Below are 27,571 nucleotides of genomic sequence, written 5' to 3'. Positions count from 1 at the left end.
CACAACCAAGTCATAACCCTCTACTTTAAGTAAGAAAGCAGTAGTCACTATGCACGGCATGCTACCGAATAGAAAAGACTGTCAACTGAACAGTTCAAAAACTCTCCTGAGTGCTCAAAAAGATGATAACATAAGAATAGCCCTGCTGGATCAGACCAGTGGTCCAGCATCTTGTCTCTCACAGTGGCCAACCAGTTGCTCTGGAGGTCCAATAACAACATAGAGGCCAAGGTCTTCCCCTGATGTTGCCTTCTGGCACTGGGATTCAAAGGATTACTGCCTCTGAATGTGAAGATTCCATTTAATTAACATGGCTAGTAGCCACTGATACACCTATCCTCCATGAATCTATCTATTCCACATTTTAATAACTTGCTATGTAAAGAAGTTTTCCCTTTTGCCCTGAATCTATGGGCCATCAACGTCGCTGGATGCCCTTGAGTTCTAGATTAAAAACAGACTCTTAATGGCTGTATCACTTTTCATACATAATTATAAGAATATGAACCACACAATCCCTTGCAGATTCTGAAGTCTACAGAAGCCATACAGAAACAGGATGAGCCACCTATTGTATGTTCTGATGGGGCTGTGCAGACCATGTGAACTTTGATACTATGAAAGACATTTAACCTGCCCCGAATTCCAATTCTTAAAATACTGCTACATTTTATTATGTATTTAAACAATTTAAACAACTACTAGTACAATATCATATCTTACACAGCAGTTGGTTTTTAAGGGAAAACGGCTGTTCTTTTTCCAGCTCTCCATCTTCAGGGGCCCCATACTCTTAAGGAAAAAAAGACAGCGGAGGGGGGGATTAGTTTAAATAATACAAGATGTGAGTTGGCAAAAAAGATGGAGAAATGCTTCCTTGCAGAATTTTAAGCTTCCTTAAGATTTCTAGTTGGTGCAGATACAATGTCCATAAATGGATGCAAAACTAAGATCAGGAAAAACAAGTTTTGCTCTCACAGGGAAAGAACAGTTGTAGCACAGTTGCAGCATCCATATTCCACTGTTTGCTGTGTAGAAAGACAGGGAATCAGAAAAGTGTCTTGCAAGTTACAGAAATATTGGGCAAGTATATCAAACCACTAAAAACCTCCATGTGGGTTGAAATCACCATAGCAGCAGTTGCATATTTGTCTATAGATAAAGGAGGCCTCATTTTGCATGAACAAGCCCATGACAGATTGCTTCTGCCAATCTCCATGCTCAATTAAAGGTTTTAAATCTTGCCTTGCAGCAAGTTACATCATTTGAGCTTACAGCCACTTCAATTTTTTGAAAACATGTTAGTAATACCGATTTTGGCATAGTCATTTACTGTTTAGGATTATATAATCAAAATGCTAGTTATAGTAACCAATCACATGTAGAAACAAATAGAGATGGTGCATTAGCACCAAAATCAGTAGTCAGGATTAGGCACCCTGACATTTAGAAAATCCAGAATTCCTGAATATCAGGATCTCCATGAAGAGCACATCCCTAGAAACTAAATAAGAAAGAGGCCTGCAAAGTCTGAAAGGAAAACACTACTCAAACATGCAGGTAGCTGGAATCATCAAGATAAAACACTAAAGAAAAGCCTTCCTTCTATTGCCAAGCACAAATAATCTTGTGGCAGCAAGAACTTTTATGAGCAGATGCATCTGACAAAATGGACTCTAGCTCACAAAAGCTTACGCATTAATAAACCAGTCTGTAAGTTGCTATGACACTATGCCACAACAAACTAACTCCCCAGTTGAACTTCTATCATCACTATACTTACTATCACAGAATAACTGGAACCTGGGATGGGCTGCAAGAAATTCCTCACTTGGTCTGTTTTTGTTTGGATCCTGACTGCCACCAGCCTTTATCCAATCAATTCCAAATCTTTTTCTGTAGTCAAGTTCTGCTCCCTTCCGTTCTTCAGGAAAGATCTACAGTGAAACATCGACAAAATGCACCTTATTTCTGTACTGCATTATCAGATGAGATGAACCAGTTATATAAAAGAAGAAATGCTTTTCATCATAAGACCACTATTTGGGTTAGTACACTTTTGCTAATTTGAAATCTGTCATAGCGATGGATTGAACTGTTTCCAGTTGCTCAATATAAGAGCTCAACCAGCTAGAGTACAGCTGACAGAAACTCCCAAACAGCTCAGTCTGTATTTAAATTCAGACTGCCCATTTCATTTACAGTCCTGGCTTAAGTTTAGGAACAGACCTCCTTCCAGCTCTAACAGACATATTCATTCTCTTCTCCCATGGTTTTATCAGTCTAGTTTCCCCTTCAAAATACTTCCAGACTGACCTCTGTTTGTTCTATAAAAATTTATAATCCTTTTGTTTAATGTGTACTTCTTGCAAACAAATTATATTACAATTTTGTTTCTTAATCCAATAAAATGTTGCCCTTCTTTTTTGTGGTGAATTTAGTCCATTAACATTCCAAGACAGTAATTTGTAATCCATCATGGTGCAAATTCCTTATTTTCTTCAAAAAATCTACTCAATTCTTGAGCATTTGTAATTGTGACTCTCTTCCCCTGGAGTTCAAGACTCAAACCTTCAGGTATTATCCATCTGAACCTCGTGCCATTGTCTCTCAGTTTTTCTGTCAACTTTTTGTATGTTCTCCTGTCATTTATCACTTGTCTTGGCAGCTCCTTCATGATTCTCACTTTATTGCCTCCCACTATCAGTGTCTTTTCAAAGTTTTTATTCATGATCCTTCCCACCATTTCCTTTGTCATATATCTTATAACAACATCTCTTGGTAGGTTATTTTTCTTGGCAAAAAGTGAATTCACTCTGTACATATAATCATACATATTTTTGGTCCCATCAGGATCTTCTTCTAAAAATTCTGCAATTATTTTTATTATATATCCTTTCAAATCACTGTTCTCTACTTCAGGTACTCCTCTCAGATGTATCTGAGTTTCCATTAATTTGCAGTCGTGGACTGTCACTTTTTCTTGAATTTTCAACAAGGTGGTATCATATACTTTTATTTTTTCTTCCACTTCCTGCACTTTCTTAGCTGTTTCCCCAGTTTTCTTTTTTGAGATCTTCCATTTCTTTTTTAATCTCTGTAATAATTTCTTCCTTTGATTCATCTATCATCTTCCTAACTCCTTTCATTATTCTGGCTTCCATGGCATCCAATTGGTCCTGCATTCTCTCTAATGAAAGAACCCTTTGTCGGGTCTGCTTGGGTTCAGACATTTAGGCAAAGAAAAAAACAAAAATACCAAAAATTTTGGTTTCACAAATTGCAAGTTTAGCTATCAAGTTCAAAAGTTCTAAATTTACTCTTTATAATAAACTTTATTCCATCTTCCTCTGAGCTTCCTAGGCCAAGATATAAATTTAATTTTTTTTTAAAACCTTCAAAAAATGATGAAAATTTTGACCTCACCTATTTATTTATTTATTTATTTTATGACTTTTATCCCGCCCTTCCCAACAAGTGGCTCAGGGCGGCTTACAACACAAAAATATAACATAAATAGAAGTTAAAGATAAAACATTTAAATTTAAGTATTAAACCATTAAAAACATTACAACATTTAAAACATTTGGCATCTAAAAATTTTTCAATCTGACAGTCAGATTCAAAAGATTAGGACTTGCCCTTTCCAGCAAGCCCAATTTTGCTGGTCTCTGAGCCCCTCAAAGTCCAAATATTTACTAAAAAAGTCTTTAAAATTCCCAAAATGGCGGCCGCGACTTTTTACTCCTTTTTCAAATTTTTCTTTCCTTTTAAAGCTTCCCTAGGAGCCCACAAATAATGTGACCAATAGTACTTGTCTTCTTACCCTTTTTCCAGTTGATTCTGACAATTTTTAGTGTCCCAGATTCTTTTAAAAACAGTGTTTTAAATTTAGCCTACCAGCAATGGCTGCCGATGTTTCTCTATGGTATATTTTGCTAGAATAGGTTTTTTCCTTACTGCTTCCTGTCTTTGTCACCATCAACTCACATGAAGATCTCACGATAACTGACATACTTCCTGTCTTGCTCAGATGTGCTGCAGGTCTGTTCCAGTGTGACGATGTTGCTTTTACTTCCAAACCGCAGGTAGACAAAACAATAAATTCCTTTTCACTTTTTAGCAGTTTTTAGCACTGTCCTTTATATTTATAAAATCTAAACTTCACCCCTTCCTTCTTCTTCTTCCAAGCTTTCTATATTTCCTTTTCCCACCTTTTAATTTTGTCCCTTTAAGCTATAAATAGCTCCAGAATGAAAAAAAAATTCTGTACCTTTTCTTCCAATTATCCAAGTTTCCACTGGTCTTTCAAAGCTTTAAGTGTTTAGAAATGTCCAAGAAGGTTAGGATCCTGACGAGCTTATGTCAAATAAATGAGACTGGTCACTTCTGCAGACGATGACTATGCAACTTCCCGAGACCCCTCAAAGCCTCAAAGAAGACCCTCTCCAGGGCTCCCTTTAAGCCAAGGTAAATCTCTTTTCAAAGTTTCCATGCATGTCTCTCACTGAGAAAAGGTTAGAAGGTGCAGAGGAATGGAAGCCATGGGCTCAAAGGGAGGCTTCATTAATTGACTCAACACCAGTGATAGGCTCCAAGCAAGATGGATTTTGCGGCTTGGAGGGTGGAGGTGAAGGATCCCCTTCAAGAAGGCCTTGGTGGCATAGTGAGAAAATACAGTGGAGCCCTTGATACGTGGGTGGAACGTGGAGATAGCCACTAGATGGACCTTCAGAGAGGAGTGGGAGAGTCCAGCGTTGGAGAGAGTTAGAGTGTAAGTCAGAATTTGGTTGATTGTGGCTGAATCAGGCTTGAATCGATGTTGATTTGCGTATTCCGAAAAGCGTTTCCATTTGAAGCAATATGATTTTCTAGTGGCAGGTTTTCTGGAATTGAGCAGGATATGTCGGACTTCTGGTGGGAAGGTCATGAATTGATTCTCCATGCTGTAAGGCGAAGGAGAGTAGGGTTGTGGTGTAGGACTTTGCCTCCCTGTTGGGAGAGTAGGTCCTGGGCTTGAGGGAGTCGGAGAAATGTGCCATTCGATAGCAGAAGGAGAGTGGTGAACCGGGGTTGGCGGGGCCACCAGGGGGTCACTAGGATGCAGTTGGTGTTGTCTGTCATAATTTTCTGCAATACTCTCGTGATGAGTGGTATTGGCGGGAATAGGTAGTGCAGTGGTCCGTTCCATGTTTGTAGGAAGGCATCCCCTGCCGACAGTGGAGACGAAAGGCCGCACATGTAAAAGTGGGGGCATTGTGCATTGTCTGGGGATGCAAATGCATCTATCTCTGGGGTACCAAACCTCTGGAACAGAGGGTGAACATAACGACTGTTGATGGACCACTCGTGGTCGTTGATAGAGTGTTGATTCAGAGCGTCCGCCTGAATGTTCTGGACTCTGGGTAGATGCACTGCAGATAGGAAAATGCCATGGGCAATGCTCCAGTGCCAGAGGGCTAGGGCTCGTTTGCACAATCTGGTGGAGGCCGTGCCTCCCTGTCGATTTATGTAGAAGACAGTGGCTATATTGTCTGAGGTGACCTGGACATGTCTGTTGTGAAGAGATGGAAGGAAGGATCTCAACGCCCTGTGAACTGCCAGTAATTCTAGGCAATTGATGTGGAGAGACCTTTCGTAATCTGTCCACTGGCCTTGTACTGTGAGTTTTCCTAAGTGGGCTCCTTATCCCCACTTGGAAGCATTGGTGGTGACAATCACAGAGGGAGGAGTCTGAGTAAATGACATTCCCTTCAGGAGGTGATGGTCTATTGTCCACCATTTCAAAGAAGGGATGATGTGAACTGGGACGGTCAGTACAGTCAGTTGGTGTTGACTTTGAGGACGAAATGTCCGTACAAACCACAGCTGTAGAGGGCGCATGTGGAGTTTGGCAAATAGAAGGACGGAGGTGGTGGCCGCCATTAGTCCTAGCATCCTTTGAAAGGTGAGAGCTGTTTGGGAGCGATGTATAATTATCTCTTTGGCCAGAGATTTGATATGTTGTACTCTGTCTGCTGGCAGATAGGCTTTGCATGCAACTGTTGATAGGTGTGCACCTATGAATTGTATGGACTGAGTAGGGGTCAGATTGGATTTTGTGGTGTTGACCTGGAGGCCTAGGGTAGTCAAGAGGGAGAGGGTAGCGGAGACATTGGTCTGGAGCTGTTCCTTGGATTGGGCGACGACTAGCCAGTCGTCTATGTACGGGTAGATGGAGATTCGTTGCTGTCTCAGAATTGCTACTACCACCTCCATGCACTTTGTGCCCTTGGTGCTGTTGAGAGGCCAAAGGGAAGAGCGCGGAATTGATAGTGCTGATTTCCTAAGGCGAATCTGAGGAACCTCCTGTGATGGTGGTTGATGGTGAGGTGGAAGTAGGCATCTTGCAGATCTATTGAGGCCATCCAGGCTTGCTCTGGAATTAGTGGTAAGATGGACTGAAGAGTGTCCATACGAAATTTTTTGTGACGGATATGAAGATTGAGATTCCTGAGATCCAGTATAGGGTGCAGCCCATCGTCTCTCTTCGGCACCAGGAAGTAGCGGGAATAGAATCCGGTGTGACGATATTGAGGTGGAACTGGTTCTATAGCTTCCTTGTCCAGCAAGGTTGCTACTTCTAGGAGCAGAGGAGGGGAAGAAGGGGTAGCTATGAACCTGTGGTGTTTTGGAGTCGAACTGAACTCTATGGTGTATGATTGTCAGAACCCAAGAGTCTGAAGTTATGGACTCCCAGTTGTGGTAGAACGGCTGCAGTCTGATGTCTGGGCGATGTTGGGGCTGTTGGAGAGGAGGAGGGGAGTCAAAGAGACTGTTTATTGGTTGGTGTTGCCTTCTTTGCAGCTTGAGGGCGTGCCCTCTGTTGAAAGGGTTGTTTTGTCTGGGGAGGCTTACGCCTCCAAGGTTCATTTCGGCGTGGTGATCTGGAGCGTTTATAGTAGTTTGGCTTCCAGGTTTTTTGTCTTATGGCTAGTGACTGTGGTTGGGTGTCTCCCAGCCTCTTAGCCCTTTTTCTGCTGTCATCTACGTTGGTCAGGATATCATCCGTTGTGGCATTGAAAAGGCCCTGCCCGTCAAAGGGCACGTCCTCAATTTTAAACTTAATGTCCGGCTGTAAAGATGAAGATGAAGACCTGAGCCACGCGTGACTGCATAGGGCAATTGCAGATGCTGGGTTCTAGAGGAGCACTGAGCTGCATGACGAGCCGTGTTTATTTGTTGCTTGCTGACTCTTGCAAGTTCTTGTAGAGCATGAATAGCTTGCTTCTGTGCAGTCTCAGGTAGAGTTGTAACTAAGGAATTGAGTTGGGTAGTCAGATTGTACGCATATGCCGAGAAGTATGCCATATAGTTATGAATTTTAGTAGTGGCAGTGGTGAGAGAATAGATTTTTCTCCCGATGGTGTCAAGCTTCTTGCCCTCTCTTTCAGGAGGAAAAGGATGTCTGGTTTGTTTAGATTTGGACGAAGAATGAACTATCATCGAGTTAGGAGCAGGATGATTGAAGAGGAACTTCGATTCAGGAGCATGGACTTTGTAGAGTGATTCGACCCTCTTAGACGTTGGTGGTACAGAGGCTGGTTTGTCCCAGGCTTCTTTTAATGTTTCCAGGTGGACTGGAAGCATAGGAAAGGATGAGCCAACAGGGAGATCTGCATGCACTAGGTCGTAGACCACGTCTGAGACTCTAGGCACATCGGTTGTAAGCTTCACGTTGAGGGAGTTCGCCATATTAGATAGTAAGTCTAGGTAAGACTTAGGTCCCTCAGATGGAGAGAGGTCAGACGGTTTGGCAATGTCTGATGCTGGAGAATGAAGCCCTGAAGCTGAGGAGTGCGACGATATAGATTGTTCTGCTTACGAGTCCTCAAAGGTATCAACGTCTGGGGTCTTGATGGTTTGTTTTGGCCTTGGGTGTTGTATGCGCTGTTCAGTGGGTTCGACAGCCATAGAAGCAGCTGGTGACAGTGGTTTCGGTTGTGTGACATATTCACGGTACCATGGGCGGTCATCGTGGTAAGAATGCTCTCGACGTGGAGAGGCGTCTCTATAGCGTGGGCGAATGTCTTCACGAGAACGATCTCAATAGTAGGCCATTTCTCGGTGTCGAGAGTGCTCACGGGCGCGGCGTCTGTAGAAGCTAGGAGAGGGCGATCTGCGGTATCTTCGGTACCTACGAGGAGACGGTGACCTCGACCTCAATGGAGTGTAGTAGTAGTAGCGGTCTCTGTGACCGCTTCTGGACCTTTTCTCTGGAAGGCGCAGAGGGGGTTCTCTCAGAGTCGAAGGTGCTCTGGTCAGTGAAGGAGCCGTTATTGTCTGCCGGAGGGTCGAGACTTCTCGAAAGGAGTGTGCATCTAAGATATTTGTCGAACCCAGAGACTCAGTACTTAGAATCTGATCAGGCAGGGACTCGTGCACCGAAGGCGATCTAGAACTGATGCGGACGATTTCGAGTGGCGTAATGGCAGGAGTCGAGGTTGATTTCGAAGCCGGAGTAGTTTGAATCGAGGTCGTAACGGTCGTAGTCGGGTGAGGTGTCGGAGGTCGAGTCGTCGAGTTCGGATCCGGAAGCTTATGGCTAGTCTTGGACTTTTTAGGAGACTTCCGATCCGAGGGGTCTCTCGAGGTCGACTCGGTACGGTGCCGCTTTTTGGATTCGTCAGACTTCTTTAGATGTTCCCCGGATTTAGGCTTACTGGGAACTTATGCCACTTACTGGGAAGCCACCGGTTGAGACGTTCCCTTTTGAGTCAGGGAGGACGGAGAGGTCTGCGAACCCGATGCGTGCGACATTACTGGGCGCAGGGATGACTCTAGCAAATGGCTTTTGAGTCTTGCCGCGCAGTTTTTCTTTGCCTGTTTGCCGAACTGGCTGCAATGCACGCAAGAGTCTGTGCGGTGTGCCTCGCCGAGGCAAAAAAGGCAGAGTGAATGTCTGTCAGTGGACGAGATTTTCGCGGCACAGCGAATGCACCTCTTGAAGTTATCTTTTCCTTCCCTTCCATCCGCCCGGAGAGAGGGGTGGGGAGAGGAGGACGAAAAAGCGAAAGATAAAGACTTTTTTTTTTAACGATACCAGATGAAGAATGAAGAGGAGCGAAGGACATGAAGAGACGAGGAAGAAGGTAGAAATCCGAAGGATTGCAATGGAAGCGAGGTAGGTGTTTTCCGGACGGCGGTAAAGAAGAAACTGGGTGGGTTGGGCGCCTCCCCCTCGTCTAGGCATGCGCAGACGATGCCTCCTCCCCGGGACGAGGGGAAAGGCGCGCCAAAATTAACGCTTAAGGATTGCTTTGAATTCTCCGAGGTGGGCCCGATCCTGGCGGATAAACCCATATGTGTGACTGCACAGAGACCACGAAGAAGATCGTCTATTTCTGCTTCATTGACTACACTAAAGCCTTTGATTGTGTGGATCACAACAAACTGTGGCAAGTCCTTAAAGTATATAACCAAGAAAGAATAGTAGGGGAGGGGAAAATGAACTCCCCCCCCCCACAAAAAAGCCCTTGCAGGTCCCCCAACTGTACACCTTTAAAACATAAGCACAGGAATTAAAACACAACGTAACAGGAGGTGCCATTGAATGAATGCCAGACAAAACATCTTCACCCACTTGTGGAAAAAGTGATAGAAGGGGACAGATAATAGTTGTTTGAAGGCTACATGTAACTTTCGTGCTGAAATAACATTTTGAGCAAGATATGTATAATTAGCTAAGCAAAAAAAGCAAATTCATCCTTGCAAAGATAACCCATCAATGCAAAACCTGTTTCTTGTTCACAAAGCCAGAACCTTATTTTTAAAGTTTGCTTTAACTTGCTCACACTTTTGGTTGTTTATAAAAATGAATTAGGTCACAGAAGACTCCTCACCAGGTGTTTCTGCCTGACATGCTCATAAATACTGTCCCTTTGGCTTTCCCAGTGTTAAATGAAAAACAAAATGACATACCTGAGACTTGTTCAAAAACTTTAATTGGCCTATTTTAGCAGTAATAAGTTGTTTCACAGTTTCTCTATTTTTGTCTGTATCCATCAAAGGGTTATTCCGGCAGTCAAATGACTGAAGACTTTGTAGTTTATCAAGTTCATTGATAACTGACCACTGAAGCAATAAAAGGAAAATGACAAAGCTGAACAGTCAACATCTGAGCTAAAAGAAAACTTTCTCTGTACTGCATATAAATGCAAAAACTCTCTCTTAATGACTACTAGCATATCTACAGTTTATCACGCTGAATGAGATGCAATATTTTTAATTCATTTTAAAGTCTCCTTAATACTTTTGACACTGATCAAACCTTCTCTTAAATAAATAGTCAAATCTTGCCTGGTCTCACATAACACACAAAACAGATGAAATACCATAAATTCTGGAGCGATTTTAATTCTGTTTCTCAATTCCAGGCAATGTAGAGTAAAGTAGGGAGTATCTCAGTTTTTGGAAACAGTAACCCAAATAAATAGCATAGAAATGATCAAAAAGTCCTAGCAACCTGCCTTTATTGGGTCCTTTTGGGGAGAAATAAAATGGCATAGAAGTCAAATAAATAAAGTTTCCTGGACTTCCGAGGTTGGATCATGCAGAATTGAGCCGCTTCTCAAAGAGGAGCAGACCGGAGCCTCTGTTCTGGGTAGAGAAGGCGATCCTAACGCCTGCTGCCTACTTTTCTCAGTCAGGGTAAAGGCCAAGACATGCTTAGGAAAATTCTGAGGGGATTTACTTTGGCTGATGAGGAGTCCTAGTGGGGTTCCTTTTAGGCTTTGAAGAGTCCACGGCAAAGAATCGCATTCCAGCATCTACAGAGGGTCTCCGTGGTCATTACTTTGACTTAAATTCATCATGATTTAAGCTTTCTTTGGACTATTCTAACATCTAAATATCTCCTTGAAAAGAACAGTGTTATAAAGAACAGAAAGATATACTTGGTTGCAAGTATGGTTTATTTATCATTCTGGGACTAAAATCAACTCTACGTGCGATAAAGATTAAGATTTGGACTCAATTATATTCTAAAGTTGTAAAGAAGGGAAGGGGGTAATTTCGGGACTTTTGGAATTTAAGAAGCAAAGTTAAAAGACAAAAAACAACTTTTGTTTGGAATGCTTGTGGTTTCTGTAACAAACCCCCATCGTCACTGAGTTGCTGAACTGGAAGACATCACAGGAAGTGGCGTCATAAAAGTATCGCGAGATCTCTCAACCATCAAAGAATGTAACTTGGTGGCAAGAAAAGAAGGAAGGAGCCATTGGAAGAAGGGAATTTTTAAACCTCCTGGCCTTTTCTAGGATTTTAAAACCATAGAAAAACTTCGGCAGCCATTAAAGGAAGGTCAAAAAAGTTAAAAATTTTATTTTAAAAAAGGGACTTTAAAAATCAGTGGAGCCGGCAGATATTATGATTATAGGGTGAAGCATACTGGATTATATAATTTAAACTAATTTTGGTGGCTTTTTGAAGAAAAAGGGAAAATTTTCTAGAAGGGCTAGAAAAATCGCGGACGCCATTTTGTGTAACTTAAAAACTTTAAAAATTAATATCTTGAGCTAGGAAGCTCTGAGAATGGTGATTTTGGGCTCATTGAAAAGGGCATGTCCTAATCTACAAGACCCTGTGGCTTAATTTTAATTTGGAGAGACCAATTTGAGAGACTATTTATGTAATGGGAAGACAGTAATGTCTGAACACAAGCCAGGACTGAAATTGACATGTGCAAGGGCCAGCTCACTTCAGGAAGAGAAAATGGCTAAAATACATGAGCAACTGAATGCTATGGAGACAAGACTGGTCAAAGTGATGAAAGACTTAATAACTGAAAAAAAGAAGCAATTAATTAAAGAATTAAAAAAAATATATTGAATCAAGTACAGAAGTGGTGAAGACAGAAATTAAAAAAGAAATTGAGGATCTCAGAAAGGATTCACAAGCAACATTAAATAAAGCACATGTAGTTGAAAATAAAATGAAAGATCAAGATTCCATCATTAATAAATTGCAGGAGAATGTAGTTCTGCAAGATTGTAAGTTAATGGAAAAGCAGATACGTCTGAGAGGCGTACCTGAAAATGAAGGATCTGATCTAAGGACATATATAATAAGAATCATTGCTGAGTTTTTGGAGGGGGACCCTGATGAATCTAACTATCTTTATGACTATATATATATAGGGTTGTTATTTTTTTTGTTATTTTTCGACCGCAAGTAAGGATGCCCGTTGACCGCGGCTAGCCAACTGGGGTGGAGGAGACGAGCTTTGTTTAGGCCACCTTTTCTAGGCCCCTCTCCGTGTGGAGCAAGCAGTGCTGTCCCTAGATAAGGCTGCTTGGTCGTTCAGGGTGCTGCCGAAAAATGCTTTCGTCTCCGGGTTAGCATCAGGCGACCAATACCCTGAACCGCCTACATGCAGGATCGGGACTGCGGCTTCCAGTGGCACCTTCCACCTGCCGTTTCGCCCCTTGCCCATCGCTGCAGGACTTGATGCGTTGTGTGTTGTGTGTGTGGATATGCCCTTCAGGCCTGCGCAGAGGAATTTTTTAGGTGAAGTGCAGTGTGCGCGGTACTGGCTCCACCCTTTCACCTGGGGGTCATCTGCCATGGCCCAGTAAGCCGGGACGCCGGCAGCGAGTCCTCCAGGTGGTAGGTGTTACATTAACGAGCTCTATCTGCCCGGGTTTGATGTTAGAGTTTTCCTTCTCTTAGGCTGGCGAGGTTGGTGGGCCCAGCCTGCCCATCCGGTTATACCGCCGGACATTCGGTCGCACCATGACGTAGCAAACTCTGTGAAAACGGGGGGGACCAGCGAGAAGGTGTTGCTATGGATGCAGGAGAGGCCATTGCAGTGACCATCTGCCAGGCATAGCCAGACAGTGACCACGTGGCGTTCACTACACCGGGAGAGGAGAGGCTATGTATTGCGCATGCACTTTCCCTGGGGGGGGTAGGATTCCCAGAGGGAGCCCCCCCCCCCCTAGAAAAGGCATGCACCTGCCTCACAAAGTGTGCAAAGACTAAAGCTTGCATGTTGGAACATCAGAACCATGCTTGACACAGTAGGCAGTGGTCCCCCTGAACGACGCTCTGCTCTAGTTGCCCACGAACTTCTCAGGTTGAATATCGACATAGCAGCTCTCAGTGAGGTCCGTTTCCCTGAGGAAGGTAGTCTTCAAGAACACGGTGCTGGCTATACCCTCTACTGGTCGGGTAAGTCAAAGGCTGAGAGCCGCCTTTCTGGCGTTGGCTTCATGGTCAGGAACTCCATTGCCTCCAAACTCGAAAACCTGCCAACAGGTCACTCAGATCGCATCATGTCCATGCGCCTCCCACTTCAAAACAAGCAGCATGCAACACTCTTCAGTGTGTATGCCCCAACCCTTCAAGCAGATCCTGCAGAAAAGAACAAGTTCTATGCTGATCTACGCAACCTCGTACGGAAGACCCCTACAGAGGACAAGGTGATCATCCTTGGCGACTTCAATGCCAGAGTAGGTAAAGACTCGGAAGCCTGGAAAGGAGTACTTGGCAAACACGGCATTGGCAACTGCAATGACAACGGGCGCCTCCTACTATAATTCTGCATGGAGCACCAGCTCACCATCACCAACACTATCTTCCAGCAGAAGAACAGTCTGAAGACAACCTGGATGCACCCACGGTCCAAGCATTGGCACCTTATCGACTACATTCTGGTGCGCCAGAGAGACCTTCGAGATGTCTTACACACCCAAGTAATGCCCAGCGCAGAATGTCATACGGATCATCGTCTTGTACGCTGCAATCTCCGTCTTCACTTTAAACCCACACCCAGGAGAGGAGGTATCCCTCGGAGGAAGTTTCAGGTTGGCAGCCTCCAGTCAGCTGAAGTTAAAGCTGCCTTCCAGGCAAAACTCCAGTCAAGAATTGAGGACCCCAGTTGCCCCACAGACCCTTCTCCAGAAGCACTCTGGGAACACCTAAAAACTACCGTCCTGCAGATCTCTGAAGAAGTCCTCGGGTTCTCCACAAGGAAGAACAAGGACTGGTTTGATGAGCACAATCAAGAGATCCAAGAATTACTAGCAAAAAAGAGATCTGCCTACCAAGCACATCTTGCTCAGCCCTCCTGTCCTGGGAAAAGAGCAACCTTTCGCGCTGCATGTAGCAACCTCCAGCGCAAGCTTCGAGACATTCAGAACGAGTGGTGGACCAAGCTTGCAGAGAGAACCCAGCTGTGTGCAGACACTGGTGATTTAAGAGGGTTCTACGAAGCCCTGAAGGCAGTATATGGTCCATCATATCAGGCTCAGAGTCCCTTGCATAGTGCAGACGGCCAAGTGCTCCTCACAGACAAGGCATCCATACTGAACCGGTGGTCAGAGTATTTTCAGGTTCTCTTCAGTGCCAACCGCGTAGTTCAAGATTCAGCAATCCACCTCACCCCACTTCAACCGGTGAAAAAAGAGTTGGATGAGATCCCCACCCTAGAAGAGACTGTTAAAGCCATCAAGCAACTGAAAAGTGGCAAGGCAGCGGGAGTTGATGGAATTCCACCAGAGATCTGGAAGCATGGGGGCACAGTACTACATAGCTCACTTCACAAAGTACTTGTCACCTGCTGGGAACAAGGCAAATTACCACAGGACTTTCGCGATGCAATCATCATCACCCTATACAAGAACAAAGGGGAAAAATCAGACTGCTCCAACTACCGGGGGATAACCCTGCTCTCCATCGCAGGCAAAATCCTTGCCAGAATACTCCTGAACAGACTGGTGCCCACCATTGCAGAAGAACTCCTCCCAGAGAGCCAGTGCGGCTTCAGAGCTAACAGGAGCACCACCGACATGGTATTTGTTCTCAGGCAGCTCCAAGAGAAATGCAGGGAACAGAACAAGGCTCTGTATGTGACTTTTGTCGACCTTACCAAAGCTTTCGATACCGTTAGCAGGAAAGGCCTGTGGCAAATCTTGGAACGTTTAGGATGTCCCCCAAGGTTCCTCAGCATGATCATCCAGCTACACGAAGACCAGCGAGGCCAAGTCAGACACTGCAACGACCTCTCGGAGCCCTTCCCAATAGGCACAGGTGTAAAGCAAGGCTGCGTTCTCGCGCCAACTCTCTTTACGATCTTCTTTAGCATGATGCTTCAAAGAGCCGCAGTAGATCTAGATGATGACGATGGTGTATACATCCGCTATCGCACCGATGGCAGCCTGTTCAACCTGAGGCGACTAAAGGCACACTCCAAGACAATGGAAAAACTCATCCGAGAGCTACTGTTTGCTGATGATGCTGCACTCGTCTCCCACTCGGTATCAGCTCTGCAGCATATGACGTCCTGCTTTGCAGAGGCTGCCAAGCTATTCGGCCTAGAAGTTAGTCTGAAGAAGACAGAAGTTCTCCACCAGCCTGCACCCCAGGAAGATTATCACCCCCCCTGCATCAGTGTGGGTGAATCAGTTCTGAAGACAGTCCAGCAGTTCAGCTACCTGGGGTGCATCATCTCCTCAGATGCCAAGATCGACAAGGAGATTGACAACAGGCTGGCAAAGGCAAACCGTGCCTTTGGCCGACTGCACAAAAGAGTGTGGAGCAACAAGCATCTGAAAAAAGGCACAAAGATCAATGTTTACAAAGCGGTTGTGATGACAACCCTCATCTACGGCTCCGAATCGTGGGTTTTATACCGTCACCACCTGCGACTCCTTGAGCGCTTTCATCAGCGCTGCCTTCGCACCATCCTCAACATCCACTGGAGTGACTTTGTGACCAACACTGAAGTCCTCAAGCGGGCGGAGGTTACCAGCATTGAGGCACTGCTGTTGAAGACGCAGCTGCGCTGGGCAGGGCATATTTCTAGGATGGAAAACCACCGCCTTTCCAAGATTGCCCTGTATGGCGAACTCTCCACCGGCCATCGAAATAGAGGGGCACCAAAGAAGAGGTACAAGGACTCCTTGAAGAAATCCCTTAGCACCTGTCACATCAACCATCACCAGTGGTCCGACCTAGCCTCAGATCGCAAAGCATGGAGGCACACCATCCACCAGGCTGTCTCTTCCTTTGAGAACGCACGCATAGCTGGTCTTGAGGACAAAAGGAGATTGAGGAAGAATCGCACTGCTACAGGACCAACCCTAAATCAGACTTTTCCCTGCAGCCACTGTGGCCGGACCTGCCTGTCCCACATTGGTCTTGTCAGCCACCAGAGAGCCTGCAGCAAACGTGGACTATTGCACCCTTCTTAAATCTTCGTTCGCGAAGCCAAGCCGAGAGAGGAGAAGATATAGGGTCAATTCATTGTATGCAAAGAAAAATAAGTTACCAAGAGATGTGGTAATAAGATTTCTATAGAGAAATATGTTTGGGAAAGATCTTAAGTAAACAATTTGAAAAAACACTGGAAGTTGATGAAAGCAGATTAAGAATCATGAAAGAGTTGCCAAGAAAGGTTATAAATGACAGGAGATTGTATAAAAAATTAACTGACAAACTGTGGGAGAATGAAGTGAGATACAGATGGATATTGCCAGAAGGTCTAAGTTTTGAATATGGAGGAAAGAGGATTACAATTACAAATGTACAAGAACTGAGGAGGTTCTTTGAGAAAAATAGGGGATTTGGGGATACAGAATAAAAGAAGAATCGTTATGGATTACAAATTAATATCTTGGAACATAAATGGACTAAATTCACCACAAAAAAGCAAGGCTACATTTCATTGGATGAAGAAACAAAAATGTAGTATATAATTTGTCTACAAGTAGTACATATCAAACAATTGGATTATAAATTTTTATGGAACCAACAATTGGGTAAGGAATTTTATTCATTGGTTAAGGAGAAAAAAGGGGGAGTAATTTTTTATATTAAACAAGAATTAGATCCAAAACTGATTTTTAAGGATAATGATGGAAGATACTTAGCAGTGGAAGTGATGTTGAATGACAACAAGACGTTATTGGGACTGTATGCCCCTAATGGGGCAAAAGACTCCTTTTTCAAAGATATTGTGCAACAATTAGTCCAAGTGACATATGAACAAATAAAGGTAATGGGAGACTTCAATGGAACAGTTATAAATATTTTGGATAGATCTGGAAAAAGAAATAATGAAGGGAAATTACCAAAGTCATTTTTTGATTTAGTGAAATAAGAAAGATATATGGAGGAAATTTAATCCTAAGGTGCGTGACTATACTTTTTTTTCAGCTAGGCACAACTCTTTCTCAAGAATTGATATGCTATGGACTAGAAAAGATCTTGGATTTATGATGAAAAAAATAGAGATTCTTCCTAAAGTTGGGGCTGACCATAATCCATTAATGTGGTCAGCAAAAAATGTGAAAAAGACTAGGAGATGGAGGATAAATGAAGATTTGCTACAGAAAACAGAGACAGTGGCGTCTCTAGAAAAAGAAACTAAAGCTTTCTTTCAGATAAATGAAAAAGAGGACATTCAGTTTCAAACAGTGTGGGATGCGTACAAAGCAGTAATGAGAGGTATTTTAATTACAATGAACAACAAAGATAAAAGAGCCAAAGAGAAACAAATGCTGGATATTCAAAAAGAGAATGGAAAAAAAGAAAAGGAACTCAAAAAGAGACCGGGAAAAAAGAAAATAATAAGGGAGATTACAATATTGCAGAATCAATTGAGACATTTGTTAAATAAAGAGATAGAATGGAATCTTAAGAGACTGCAAAAGAAATCCTTTGAAGGAGCAAATAAACCTGGAAAATACCTGGCTTGGCAAATGAAAAAAAAAAGGGAAAATAAATTTATTAGTAAAATTGTATTGGGAGGCAAAGAAACTGTTGACCAAGCAGGAATTAAAAGGGGATTTTATAAATACTATGCTAAGTTATTTCAAGGACAAAAGGGGGAGAAAAGAAAAATAGATGCATATTTACAGAAAATTCAAGTAAATCCCTTAACAGAAAGTATGGAAAAGGTCTTAAATGAAGCAATTGAAAAAACTGAAATTGAAGCAGCAATAAATTCAATGAAATTGGAAAAGGCACCGGGTCCAGACGGTTTTACAGCAAAATTTTACAAAGTCCTCACAGAAACGTTAATACCAAAACTTCAGAAGCTGATGAATACTGTAAGGATTGATGGGAAAATACCAAATACATGGAAGGAAGCAGTAATTTCGTTCATACCGAAAGAAGATAGAGACACTACAAATGTAAAAAATTATAGACCAATTTCATTACTTAATAATGACTATAAAATATATGCTAGGATACTAGCAGAATGACTCAAACAGCATTTGAACAATTTTATTAAAGAGGAGCAAGCAGGATTTCTTCCCAGGAAACAAATTAGAGATAACATTAGACTGTTATAGATATTGTTGAATATTATGAGAAACACCCTGAAAAAGAAGTGGCATTAGTCTTTGCAGATGCAGAGAAGGCTTTTGATAATGTGAATTGGGACTTTATGTTTGCAATGATGGAGAAATTGGGGTTAGGAGAAGATTTTATAAGAATGGTCAAGGCGATATATACTGAACAACAAGCAAGATTTTGTATAAATGCAGATTTGACGGAAAAAATGGTAATTAGTAAAGGAACAAGACAAGGTTGCCCTCTATCTCCATTGATATTTATAATGACTTTAGAGATTTTGCTTATGCAAATGCAAGAAGATAAGGAAATAGAGGGACTGAAATGAAAAGGTTTTTCTTATAAATACAGAGTGTTTGCTGACGACGTAATGTTTATCAATGAAAATCCCATATATGTAACACCATTGCTGCTTCGTAAGATAGAAGAATATGGAGAATTGGCAGGTTTCTATATAAATAAAGAAAAATCGAAAATTTTGTGTAAAAATATGACAAAGAGCCAACAGGAAGAATTACAAAATCTAACAGAATGTGAAGTTGCGGCAAAAGTAAAATATCTAGGTGTGGAAATTACTATGAAAAATATAGACTTGTATAAAAATAACTATGAGAAGCTTTGGCGTAAGATTGATGAAGATCTGATAAAATGGAATAAATTGAACTTGTCTATGCTGGGCAGAATTGCTGCAATCAAGATGAATGTTCTACCAAGAATTATGTTCCTATTTCAAACAATTCCAATTGTGAAGGATAATAAACAATTCAGTAAATGGCAAAGAAATTTTTCAGAATTTGTATGGGCAGGGAAAAACCCAAGAATTAAAATGAAAATTTTAACTGATGCAAAAGAAAGGGGAGGTTTCCAACTGCCGAATTTTAAACTGTACCATGATGCAGTATGCTTGGTGTGGATTAAGGAATGGATGATGTTATTAAATAAGAAACTATTGGTCTTAGAAGGTCATGGAAATATTTTTGGCTGGTATGCTTATATGTATTATGGGAAAAATAAGATGGATGGATTTTTTTCACATCATTATATAAGAAGAAACTTGTTAAATACCTGGTCAAAATATAAAAAATATGGAGATGAGAGGAAGCCATTATGAATTGTGCCAACGGAAGTATAAAGCTATCTTTAGATACTGATGAAGAGATGCGGTTAACATACAAACAAATATTAAAAATACTTGGAGGAAAGGTGGAACTAAAATTGGCTGAAGAATTACAGTAAAAATATACCGTAATTGCAACAAATTAAGAGTTTGGTAGAACAGGATATCAAAAATGAAAATATAAAACTAGAACAAACAGAATTGGAAAGAATGCTGTTGGGGGATAATGAAAAGTTGATTTCAAGAATTTACAAATTATTATTGAAATGGTCTACAGAAGATGAAGTAGTTAAATCTCAAATGATAAAATGGACAATTAATTTTAATAAAGAAATTCAAATGGAATCATGGGAGTATTTATGGAAGAACTCTATGAAGATACCAACATGTTATAACATTAAAGAAAATTCCTTTAAAATGTTATATAGGTGGTATATGACACCTAAGAAATTGGCAGAAATGAACAATCAGGTGTCAGATAGATGTTGGAAATGCAAAAAACATGAAGGTTCTTTTTACCATATGTGGTGGACATATGAAAAGGCAAGACAATTTTGGCAAATGATTCAGAAAGAAATGCCAAAAATTTTAGGCTATGACATTAAGAGATCTCCAGACATTTTTTTGTTGGGATTACAAATGGAAAGCTTTCCGAAACATGATAGAACGATTGTGTGGTATCTGCTTTCAGCTGCAAGGACATTATATACGCAGTCATGGAAGCAAGATAAAATACCAGAAAAATGGGATTGGATTTTGAAAGTTCTGTCTTGGAGTGAAATGGACAAACTTACAAGAATCTTAAAAGACTATGACTTGGAGAAATTTAAAATGGAATGGGAGAAATTTCAAAAATATGTTGAAAAATATTGGAAGGTAAAGGGACATTTAGTGACTTTGGACAATAGTTGAAATTTTGTGGAATAACAGACTAAAACTGCAAAGGAATAATTTTCTTTGGTTTTCTTTTTCATTGTGCTTTTTGTATTTTTTCTTGATAAGGGGTAAAAGAGAAGAATGAGGATGGACTATAATTATTTTATAGAGTTTGGATTTTCCTTTACTTTTTCTTTTTTATTTGTTATAAGGTTTTTAATATGAAGCTTCTAGGATTGATATAATTACCTTGGGGTTTTTTTAGCAATTAAGTAAACACTGGCGGGGGTCACGAAAAGGGGGGAGAGGAGGAGGAAAACAAATGTAATGTACTGGTGTTAACTTCGTTTTAATTTTTTAAAGAATATTATAACAATATATTGCAATTTAATAAAATTGTTTTACATAATAAAAAAATAAAGTTTCCTGATTTTTAAATTCCCAAATGATTCCTGGAAGGATAAGACTCTAAAGCAGGGGTGTCAAACTCATTTGTTATGAAGGCCAGATCTGACATAAATGTGACCTTGATGGCCATGTGTTTCATAAAACAGAATGTCAGGTAGCAGAGATACACACTTTATAAAGGACATAATAAAAAACAAAGGTTTTTTTTAAAAAACCCTTTAAACATTAGCACTCGGCCTTAAAGGTGCTTTCTTCGTATCTCTCCCATGGGATCCAGGGAACTGAGCAAAGGAAGCTCTGGTTCTTTCCCTTCTTTCCCCAGGGGACCAGGAGGGGAGGAGCCTCAGTCAATAGAAGAAGGCTTTGTTCAGTAGCTCTGCTGTGCAACTGAGAGCCTGGCAAAGCAAGTTCTCCCTCCCCCTGTTCCTCCCCAAGGGAGGCACCTCAGCCAATGGAGAAAATAGAGGTTTTGCTCTGTAGCTCCTGTGTGATTGAGCAAGCCTGGCAAAGCAAGCTGTGATGCAGAAGAAAGCAAGAGAGAGGGAGAAGGAAGCTGACGACAGCCAGTTGCTCAGGGGCCTGATAAGAGTCCTCCGAGGGCCTGATTTGGCCTTCAGGCTGCATGTCTGACACCCCTGCTCTAAAGTCTAATTCACTAGCAATCTAGATTGCGGGCAGACATCAGAACAAAGAAATTATAAATTATAAAAAAGCAGGCATTTCTTTTAAAGTATTTATATTCCACATTCTAGACATTTGCATCCCAAAGTGTTTCCTATGTCAAGAAGACAGGTCACTGACCTCAGGCTTACAAAGTAAAATGCTCAAGAAAAAGGGGTGTGAAAGGAAAGATCAATTTTACAGTGTCAAAACTAAGTGGGCCAGCTTGACATAGGGGTTAAGAGAGTCAGACTAGGATATGGCCCAGGTTTGAATTTTTGCTGCCACCAAAGCTCACTGGGTTTCCTTGGGTCAGTCATTATTTCTGAGCTTTGCTACCTCATAGGAAGGGATGGCACTGGGGCTTTTGCTGCCCCTGGCAAAACCTTGCCACCGCCCCCAACTTCTAGTCTGGGGGGGGGGGGCATGTGGCAATGGGTGTGCTCGGAGCCTGTCTCCAAGCATGCCCACTGCCACAGCACCCCACCCTGCCCCGGCTCCACTTCCTGCAACGCGGGAAGCCTGATCAGGGTCAGGGGAACATTATGCTTGCGTACTGTTTTCCTTGCAAGGAGTGTGGTATGCAAGCACCAACCCTGGCTCTGCTCAGGCTTCCCGTGTCTCAGGAAGCCTGATCGGGGTCGGGGGAGCGTTACGAAGTGGAGAGTGGTATCAAAATGCCAGCCCCTGGCTCCGCTCAGACTTTATGTGTTGCAAGAAGCCTGTACGGGGGTGGGGGAGAGCTACTACGATGCTTGCGTACTGCATGCTATGCAAGCACTGGTCCTGGCTCCGCTCAGGCTTCCCGGGGCCGCAGGAAGTTGGGTTGAGGGAGCACTATGATGTTTGCACGCTACACAAGCACCCACCCCAGCTCTGCTCAGACTTCCCAGGTTTCAGGAAGCCTGAGTGGGGTCAGGAATGTTGGAGGAGAGAGGGGGTACCCGGTGGCACCCCCCAAGCAGGGTGATGCCCCAAACAGTTGCCTACCCTGCCTACTCCCTTGCGCCAGCTCTGCTCATAGGATTGCTGTTATAAAGAAAAAATGGAGAAGAGAGTGGTGTTGTAAGACTATCATCGGGAAGTCTCACTTTGGGTCTTCAATAGGAAAGAAAGAAAACCCAACATATAAATATCCAAACAAACACACACAGCTAGTTGGGGCCATGTGGATCTTCCCATGCTAGTATTCCTCCTTGGATGGACAAAGAGGATGCAACCTCCTAAATACCCCAGGTCTATCGTCAGTGGCGAAGACCAGGATGTCCTTTCCTTCATGTTTTCAGTCACCATTGGAAAATGTGAAAGGACAACTCTTAAATATATATAGTTAAGAGAAGCAGTGAGCATATGGTGTCTCTAATTGTTATTGTACACAGTCTGAATTATATGAAATGACAGTCATTAACACTCAACAGACAGTCCGGACTTTGAAGAGACTCTATAGCAATCTGGCTGCATAAGTTATATGTTCTTACTGGATGCAATACTCCACCAAGTCCAACTGAATATCTAACTAACAGATTCCTGAGTACAAGTTTGACAATCACAGCACTGGTTGATCTGAAGAATTCTGGTGTGACCTATGCAGTTATTGCGGTCATTCTTTGGTTACTTTGTTTTCTGAGGAGTTTGGGGCAATCAAAGGAAGGGGCAGAGTTTTCCTTGCCACAGTCAAAGTGATCACAACCAAGGACAGTTCAGAGCACATTATTATGCCTACTTCATTGCATGGCAAAGTGATAACATTCTTCTGTCACCATTATGTCTGTGCAATTACATCTAGCTGAACTTTTCTAAGTTATGAGAGAGCTTTTACATCACTCTGGTCCCAGGAAACACTAAAGTTCTCAATGGCATGTTTATGAATAATTTCATAGATAAAAATTTTTAAATCCATATTAACTGAGACACCATTGTTTCTGTAGCTCAACCTCCAAGTGTTATCAAAGTGTAGATTAATCTTAATCGACTGGACTAGTTTCATTTGTTGAAACCAGATGTAGTAAAACTGTGCTTTTAAGCATGCATCTTACAACATCAAACCCAACTGCTGCCCTTTCTGACTCATACCATCTTCCCTGCAAAAGACTGTCTTTCTGAGAGAGGGAGGTAACAGTTTTTTGGGGGGTTTTAAAGGAAGGGGTAGTGCTGATCACCTAGAGAGGCAACTGTGAAACCTAAAAAAGCCACCCCTAGACAACATTATTTTTTGTCCAGTGACTATTGTTCCCTTTTTGGGCAAGATGCTTGGGAAAATGGTTTTTCACTCTGCAGAATTTTGGATGAAATGGGGCTATCTAGACCCATTTTGATCCAAACATGGTTTGGGGACTGACCACCTGTGGCTGCCCTGACAGACTGGTCTCTCAGGGGTGCCAAACTCACTTGTTATGAAGGACATATCTGACATAACAGACCTTCTTGGGCCGGGTAATGCCAGGTAGCAGAGATACAAACTTTATAAAGAACACAGGCAAACACAATTAAATATTTTGTATCTCTCCCATGTAATTGAGGGAACTGGGCAGGGGAAACTCTGGCTCTTTCCCACCCTCCCCAGGGGATGAGGAGAGGGTGGAGCCTCAGGCAGTTGAAGAAAAAGATGCTTGGCTCAATAGCTCTGCTGAGCAATTAAGAGAGCCTGGCAAAGCAAGCTGTCCTCCCCCCCCTTCCTCCCCAAAACAGGAGCCTCAGCCAATGGAGAAAACAGAGGCTTTGCTCTGTAGTTCCTGTGCAATTGAGCAAGCCGTGATGTAGAAGGAAGCAAGAGAGAGGGAGAAGGAAGCAGACATGCGCATGGGCCTGATAGGAATCCTCTGGGGGCCTGATCCAGTTCACGGGCCTCAAGTTTGACACCCCTGGTCTAAATATGCCAGAAGAAAATCAGGACTGAACACTGAAAAAGGCATATGCATAATTCTAAGAGCACACAAGAAATGAATGCAGAACAGTGAAATTTTACTCACGTCAGCTATTCTATTGCCATTTACTATAAGATGTGTTAAAGAAGAAAACATTCTAGTCTTTCTGCCTGCAATAAAGGAGAAAAAACAGATAAGATCTTAGGGAAACAAGAAAATACAGAAAAATAACAGTGTTCAACTTACTTACCAAATTGTACATCAGGAAAATATATGGAGGAAATTCCATTATTTGAAAGTATTAGTCGTTCTAAGCTGAAATTAATAAATCAGAATATGGCTATTAAAATATGAACTAATAATGTACATTTCATATGCAATAACCAGAAGCGTGATTAATTAGAATAGACATTATTATTATGCTGTGAATACGTTTTTTATAAGTGAAACTCAACAGCAGAAAAATGCAATAAAATATTTTCAGTAATTGTAGACTATCTGAAGGGAAACATAGTTGAACTTACCTGTAACAGTTTATTTATTTATTTTTTATTTATCTGGGATTTATATCCCGCCCTTCCCATTGAGTGGCTCAGGGCGGCTTACAACATATGTAAAACTAACATAAAAATAAGTTACACTATAAAATTAACATTTCATTAAATAATTAAAATCCAACGTTTGTTATAAATGTACATGTTGTTCATCATCCGTCTTCAGTGCAGCCCCACATTGGGACTTTGCCTGTGCAGGCCTGCCCTAGATATATGTCCCTCCCTTCAAGTCTGACATCATCAAAGGGAGGAGCCCCTTCCCCTTGGAGCCAATGTGATGGTGTTTTTGCACCCCCTCACCCTCCGTTCCTTTTCTACTCCTGTGCAGATGGTTTCAGTGCGATGGTTTTCTGCTCCTGTGCAGATCTTTTTTCTACTGATCACTCTGTAGCTTCCTACTCATTCATTCTGGAAGTTGTTTCTGGGTATTTAGTCCTACTAAGATTGCTGAAGGACGCGTTCGTCATGATGGTGAGGTGGCTCTCATTACCTACCCCTTTTTTTATTCTATTGACTGGCTGATGTCTCTCCTTCAAGTTGTCAGTGGTTTCTAAGGATCTGTTTTAAAAATGCAACCATCAGGTCCTGTTATGAAGCCCCTAGTATGCCCTGACCTCTTGAGGGTAAGGCTCACTTCATAAGTGTGCAGGGGCCCTTGGCAGCTTTCCATTACAAAATGGACATCTGTAAGGCTGTGACATGAGTAGCTGAGATACATCTGTCAAGCACTACGTGCTGGACCTGCAATCCAGGAAAGATGCAGAGGTTGGCAAAGCGGTCCTCCAACTGTTGTTCCAGTTCCGAGGCAGTCCTCCAATTGTTCCCTTATCCTGCATGGTGAATAGCTCACTAAAATCCCAATGTGGAACTGTACTGAAGACAGAAGATGAAAACGAAGTTACACTTACCTGTAACTGATGTTCATCAATGTCTTCTGTGCAGATGCACAATCCCTCTCTCCTGCCCTGATGTGAGCTGTCCTAAGTGCTTCCTGTTCTCTTGAAACACTTGCAGCAGCTTTGCAGGAACTGAGGGTAAGGGGAGTCCCCCCCTTGGAGCACGATGGTTTCAGTGAGAAAACACCATCATGTTGGCTCTGAGGGGGAGGGGTTCCCTTCTTTAATGATAGCAGGCTGGGGAGGGAAATCTATCCAGGACAGCTAATGCATATCTGTGTAGAAGACATCAATGAACATCAGCTCCAGGTAAGTGTAACTTTGTTTTCAGTGAATGGTCTTCTGGGCAGGTACACATGGGATCACATATGCACAGACCAGCCATGGAGAGAATTCTAAAATTTTCTAGCTCTTTCCAGGCTCCAGAAAGCTCCTCTTCCCCTCTGACACCAGCTGCGTTTTCCTGTCAAAACTGGCACATGATAAAGGCAGAGAGAGTGCATCTTCTCTTATTCCTCCCTTTGCCACTGTGGAGGATTCCAAAATGGAGGATCCTACAGCAGGGAAAGGAGGGAGAGATTTGTGCCTGCACAGAAGACTACTCAATCAACAGTTACAAATACATGCAAGCATATTTTTTGTCTTCATGGCTTCTGTGCAGTCTCACATAGGAGAATAACAAGCTCACTTCCAAATCCAAATCCAAATCCCTTTATTGGCATAAAAACAAGCTCACGCTGCAGTAGGAGGGTGTGGGATCTTCAGCAAAACAGTAACTTGAGTATTGCCTTTCCTGTAGCTGCATATTCCTGGAGTTGATGTCAATTGTGTAGAGTTTGATAAATGTCAACACAGATGACCACATTGCTACCTTGCAGATATTGAACAGGGCATTCTTTCCTGGAAGGCAGCATAGGACACCTGAGCCCTGGTTGAGTGCACCTTAATTGGGAGTGGACAGTCCATCTTGGATAGAGAGTATGCCATTTTGATGACAGAAACCACCAACTGGGAGATGATCTGAGAGGAAGCTGAGCACCCCTTATGTGGACCAGCAAAATAGACCAGAAGATTGTCAGTCTAATAAAATTCCTTTGTATGATCAAAATAAAATAACAGGACTCTTCTTACATCAAGGGTGTGGAGTGTATGTTCTTTCTGACTGGAGGGGAAGAGAAAGAACACCAGCAAGACAAATATGGAAACTGGAAGCTACTTTAGGTGGTAAAAAGCCCAATTTAGTAGGCAACACCACCTTATCCTCATGAAACTTAAGGAAGGGCAGAGAACAACTGATGGCCCCCAGCTCACCTACTTGGTGGGTTGGTGTAATGGGAATGCTGTTTTGTGAGATAGCAAAGATAAATCACACGTAGCCATGATTCAAATGGTTTATACATTAAATATAACCAAAGAAAGATTCCATTGAGGGACTAGGGGAGGAAGCAACAGGTACATATTGAATAGGAAAGGTCCCCTGTGCAAGCACCAGTCGTTTCCGACTCTGGGGTGACGTTGCTTTCACAACGTTTTCATGGCAGACTTTTTATGGGGTGGTTTGCCATTGCCTTCCCCAGTCTTTTTACACTTTCCCCACAGCAAGCTGGGTACTTATTTTCCCAACCTCGGAAGGATGGAAGGCTGAGTCAACCTTGGGCCGGCTACCTGAATCCAGCTTCCGCCAGAATCAAACTCAGGTCGTGAACAGAGAGTTCAGACCACAATACTGCTGCTTTACCACCCTGTGCCATGGGGCCACCACATATTGAATAACCCCTTCAAAAAGCTTTTGGGCAATTTAGAATACACCACTGTAAGACCCTCAACACCACTGTGATAGGCAGAAATCGCAGCCAA

At 42.5% G+C, this 27,571-nt stretch overlaps 1 protein-coding gene across 1 annotated transcript in view; it reads right to left on the bottom strand.

Moving 5' to 3' along the window:
- The window catches only part of TBCE (tubulin folding cofactor E), a 77,921-nt gene that overhangs the window by 2,531 nt on the left and 47,819 nt on the right, over positions 1 to 27,571 (bottom strand). Inside the window, exons 10-14 of the mRNA XM_060243149.1 lie at positions 24,515 to 24,579; positions 24,370 to 24,434; positions 9,961 to 10,113; positions 1,784 to 1,937; positions 724 to 792 (exon numbers count right to left, since the gene is read on the bottom strand). Coding sequence (XP_060099132.1) covers positions 724 to 792; positions 1,784 to 1,937; positions 9,961 to 10,113; positions 24,370 to 24,434; positions 24,515 to 24,579 — 506 coding nt within the window. The remainder of the gene's footprint in view (positions 1 to 723; positions 793 to 1,783; positions 1,938 to 9,960; positions 10,114 to 24,369; positions 24,435 to 24,514; positions 24,580 to 27,571) is intronic.

Source organism: Heteronotia binoei, chromosome 1 (genome assembly GCF_032191835.1).
Source record: "Heteronotia binoei isolate CCM8104 ecotype False Entrance Well chromosome 1, APGP_CSIRO_Hbin_v1, whole genome shotgun sequence".
NCBI classification, from domain to species: domain Eukaryota; kingdom Metazoa; phylum Chordata; class Lepidosauria; order Squamata; family Gekkonidae; genus Heteronotia; species Heteronotia binoei.
Note: the sequence above shows the minus strand (reverse complement) of the source record. Positions and strands in the feature narration are given on the sequence as shown.